The 4,083-nt window shown below is 51.6% G+C and overlaps 2 protein-coding genes and 1 long non-coding RNA gene across 3 annotated transcripts in view; 1 reads left to right on the top strand and 2 right to left on the bottom strand.

Moving 5' to 3' along the window:
- The window catches only part of LOC113217833 (ATP-binding cassette sub-family A member 7-like), a 10,229-nt gene extending 8,401 nt beyond the window's left edge, over positions 1-1,828 (bottom strand). The window contains exons 1-4 of the mRNA XM_052275046.1: positions 1,618-1,828; positions 937-1,024; positions 583-850; positions 365-486 (exon numbers count right to left, since the gene is read on the bottom strand). Of these exons, the coding sequence (XP_052131006.1) occupies positions 365-486; positions 583-850; positions 937-1,024; positions 1,618-1,683 (544 nt within the window). The 5' untranslated portion in view covers positions 1,684-1,828. The remainder of the gene's footprint in view (positions 1-364; positions 487-582; positions 851-936; positions 1,025-1,617) is intronic.
- A 921-nt stretch (positions 1,829-2,749) lies between these two features.
- On the top strand, positions 2,750-3,718 carry LOC127751454 (NPC intracellular cholesterol transporter 2-like). Its single transcript, XM_052275043.1, has 3 exons — positions 2,750-2,924; positions 3,022-3,308; positions 3,393-3,718. Exons 1-3 carry the CDS (start codon positions 2,816-2,818, stop codon positions 3,480-3,482), a joined length of 486 nt encoding a protein of 161 aa, XP_052131003.1. The 5' UTR covers positions 2,750-2,815; the 3' UTR covers positions 3,483-3,718.
- LOC127751455 (uncharacterized) lies at positions 3,708-4,083 on the bottom strand. Its single transcript, XR_008012131.1, has 2 exons — positions 4,010-4,083; positions 3,708-3,933 (listed from the first exon to the last, which is right to left on the bottom strand). It is a non-coding gene; the product is annotated as an uncharacterized LOC127751455 (long non-coding RNA).

Raw genomic sequence — 4,083 nt, 5'->3', positions numbered from 1 at the left:
AGTGGCAGCGGACGAAGTTTGATGCGTAGCTGTTATGTTTAGAAAATGGAAGCATATAGCATATGACATGAAGTCGTGGCTCCAGAGAGGTAATGAAAAACATCGCGAGCGAAGTGAGCGCGAAAATTTTTTGGTCATTGGGGCGCCAAAATCCCCGCGGGATGAGGGAGGGGCGCCTCTTTGCGCCCTTCCAGGGCGGGTTTGGCGCCCCTTCGGGGCGCTCGGGGGGGGGGGGGCAGTCCACCCCCTGCCCCCCCCGTTCCTACGCCCCTGTTGAAAGCCACCCCCTTTACTCGAAAGTGCTCAAAAGTCACTAATGCGTTTGGCTCCCAAGTTGAGTTGTTACTATTTCTTCTATCAGTACGCTCTACCTGCAGAAGCTCTGATGGTATTGTGGATAAATCAGTCATCTCGTTAAACGTAGCGTTGACCTGCATCATGATGGCTCTGGTCACGGCAGTATCCGGGTAGTACAGGATCTTCCCCCTGATCAAGCCCAACACACATCATTCGCTTAGCACTGCATTTACCGGTGCAGAAACTTTGATTTTCCTTTGCGAAATATAATTCTGTACGACTTACGTGATGAAGGGCTTAATCACATTCCAGCCCATGATGCAAGTCAATTTTGTAATCAAGTCTCCAACTGGCTTGCATTCTTTCGGTTCGTCTGGGACCGTCCTGAAGTGGGTTAAGGTCAGATCGGTACCCGACAGCAAACGGCATAGGTGAATATCTGGGAAGAGAGAGTCACCCTTGTCGTCGGAACACGGGTTTAGTGAGTGAAACAGGAAGGAGTGGAGGAATGGAAGCTGGCCGGCGGAGGGCATGGCCTTGTCCATGTAGTGACCTGCAGCAGCGAGGAGATAGGGGTGAGGTTCTCTCCACAGTTTTCCTTCATTCGTGACATTGTTGAATTAAAATCGTAAAACTCACATTCATTGTAACTTTTGGGGGCCGGTATTACGGCAAGCATGAAAACAAACAACAGGAGAGGAGAGACTATTTCAACGACGAGCCGCGTCTGCGGAAATAAATAATGAATATATTGTATAATGGTATGAGGAAGTTGCCCGATAAGAGGAACAAGAAGAAGGTAGCACTGAGGAGGTGGCGTGGCGTAGCGCCGTCCCTAAACAAGGCAGAAGATGAGCGACCGTCTAGCAGAGGTTAGGATGCGTGTCGTTAGATTTCAAACAGTTTAGAAGGGGCCGTTGCACGACAGTTGAGTTAAAATTGTACCAATGCGATATGTCCGCGAACACTAACCTAAACAACGACACCGGGACGGTTTAGAAGATTGTATAAACTTACTTTTCCGAAGCCAAACTTTACAGAAGCACTTTTTGACACAAGATTGTTACGCCGGTCTATTATGGATCCAATTTTTCTTTAGAAATTCAACAAAACTTGATTTATGATCACACATGTGGATGCATCCACTTGCGACAAAACACAGTATGGTCGCCCGCGTTCTCCTTTGTCTAGGGACGGCGCTACGCCACGCCACCTCCTCAGCGCTACCTTCTTTTTGTTCCTCATATCGGGCAACTTCCTCATAATGCCTTTTAGTTGTTTGTTGAAAAAGCTTGTAGTTAATAGAACGCCGTTCGTTACCCTGTTTCTTTTCCTGATGAGGAAGTTCTTCCACAGGAGAATTCTTAGTTGCAGCAGGAAACCCATCGCATCTGGCCAGAGCTGCTCTATTCCACAGTGATGCAAAAATACTGCCAGTGCGACATTCAGTCGTTAGTCTGACAACCCAACAACTGTATAACAAGTGTGGGTCCCGTGACTCTCGAATGCGAGCAAACGCGACGACGACGCGCGCCCCACTGTCGGCAGACGCGTTCGTTACGGGACCATTGTAAACTTGGGTGCCCGGCAGCCGGCCGGCAGGGCGAGCGTGATTGACAGAATGTAGTTCGCACGGCCGAGAGGGAGCAGCGGGCGGAGGGCTGCGGGTCGATAGCAACCGGCCGCGGTCTGACATCGCGTCAAACTCGCTCGCCTAGACGAGCGCTTGCCAACGCCCTCAGGGGGTAGTTGATTATGTCTTTCATGACATGGCATGGCACTGCGACCGAGGGGGCCCACCACTCGCGTAATCCTGTTTACAAATGAGGGTGTAATCCCTGTTCAATCCTTATGTATTCCGAGTAATTCTTGACCAAATTTTAAAACATTATCGCTTAATTTCGCCTTATTGTCGAAATTTCACGGTTGTAGAGCGAGAAATTCAAGAAAACTCAAGTGTAATCCCTGAAAATTCACGTGTAATCCCTGTAATCACGTAATCCTGAGTACATTCTAAATCAAAGTGGTGGCCCCCTCGGCTGCGACGCGGCAGACGCCTGTCCGGTGCGATTGCGCGCGCCGGTCCGGCACCGGCGCTGGATGGGCTGCCTAAGCGCCCGGCGCGGCGGGGCCCTCGTCGCGTCGCGTGGGCGCGCTATCGACGCGCCCGCGACTGTCGCCGCGCCCCGGACACGCCACACTGGTGTATTTTCGTGTGGCGTCGGGCGGAAATAAGATCGCGCTGTGCTTGAAATAGCCACTGCATCGTGTGCATGCGTCTCATGTTTCATGAATCCCCACACAGTTTACGATTTCGTGTGTTTTCCGCGTGGCTGTCAAGGTTTAGCAGTGATCGAGTATGATTTGCGTCGGGAGGCGTGCGACTAATCGGGACGAACTGCCCATAGCACTCTCAGCATTATCTGCAGGTGTCGGACACGCAGGTGCCGTCGCCAGATAACCCCCAGTGACAGCAGGTACGCCGCGCAGGTCGCAAGGAGTGCTGCTCCTCGTCGTCATGAAGGCCCACGTCGCCTCCCCGATGCTGCCCCTCGCGGCCCTGCTGCTTGCAGCCGGCACGGCGAGCGGTGCGCTGAACGCTACGTTAAGCACGCCCTTCTTGTCCTGTAAGTAGAAGAGTGGCTGTGCGGCCCTGCGTCCTGCACCTCACAAAGGGCGGTGTTCAACGAGAAGGCCGGCGTCGGCATGGTTGTAATGTTCAAGGCACGAAGGCCCACGACCCGATCGCGCTGCGCATCAAGGGCTGCACTAAGCAGCCGTGCCAGGTCGAGAAGGGGTCGGTCGCCGTCATGGAGGTGGACTTTGAAGTCGGCTGGGACGTGACGCAGCTCGACGTGGTGGTGACGGCCTACGCGCTAGGCACCGTCATCAACTTCCCCCTCAAGCAGAAGAACGCGTGCATGTCGTTGACAAACGCCGAGTGTCCCCTCGACCAGTACGAAGAGATAACCTACCGGCTGCAGTTAGATATAGATTCCAAGTACCCCAGCGTGAGTAAAGCCTAATAAGGGTGTCACTAGGCGGAGCCTTGGCGAATAAAATGAAAAATGAAATGATTGAAATGTTTCTTGCAGATTTCACTTGCAGCGGAAGTCGCTCTCCAAGATAAGGGTAAGACTATGATGTGCTTCCGAGCAAACTTACAAGTCGTGGATCCAGCGTAAACTTCATACGTCAATAAAACTGTCGTTTTTGTGAATCAAAAACACCTGTTAGGGAAATTAAGTAAAGTTGCTTATTCGTGTGTTGATGCGAAAGTTTTTCATCGCAACAAGTGGTTGGGGCGCGGTTTGTAATGCGACGCCCAAGCCCTGCCCCTTAACGACCTTGAACAGGTTCGATATAAAAGCTAGATGTTTTTATGGAGTTCAAAGAATAAAATTGGACGATTGTAACAAAACGCACAATGTACACATTTATTCGTCAATAATTTACAAAATTGGTCCCTCCACATGACAACGGTAACACAGGTTAACAAGAGCAATTTGAAACACAGGTTTATCGAAGTGTAGTTGTAAGTACACCAACACCTGTCTGTTTATCCTACCATGTCTCTTCTCTCTTTCTCCCCTAAGGGTGCTCCGCCCTCTGCGCCCGCGCAAACCGCATGAACACCTAGAACACGCAGAATAAGAAATTACAACACCCGCATCTTCAACAGCAATACGCATAAGGACAGACCGACACTTACGTCCTCGAGGGTGGTCTGCGTGACGGAGTAGTCCTCGACGCTGCCCCCGCGCCGTGCCTCGTCCAGGGCGGTGA

The sequence above is a fragment of the Frankliniella occidentalis genome, unplaced genomic scaffold, assembly GCF_000697945.3.
Source record: "Frankliniella occidentalis isolate FOCC.00 unplaced genomic scaffold, Focc_3.1 Scaffold498, whole genome shotgun sequence".
NCBI classification, from domain to species: domain Eukaryota; kingdom Metazoa; phylum Arthropoda; class Insecta; order Thysanoptera; family Thripidae; genus Frankliniella; species Frankliniella occidentalis.
The sequence above is the reverse complement of the archived record's forward strand: the minus strand, read 5'-3'. Positions and strand labels throughout refer to the sequence as shown.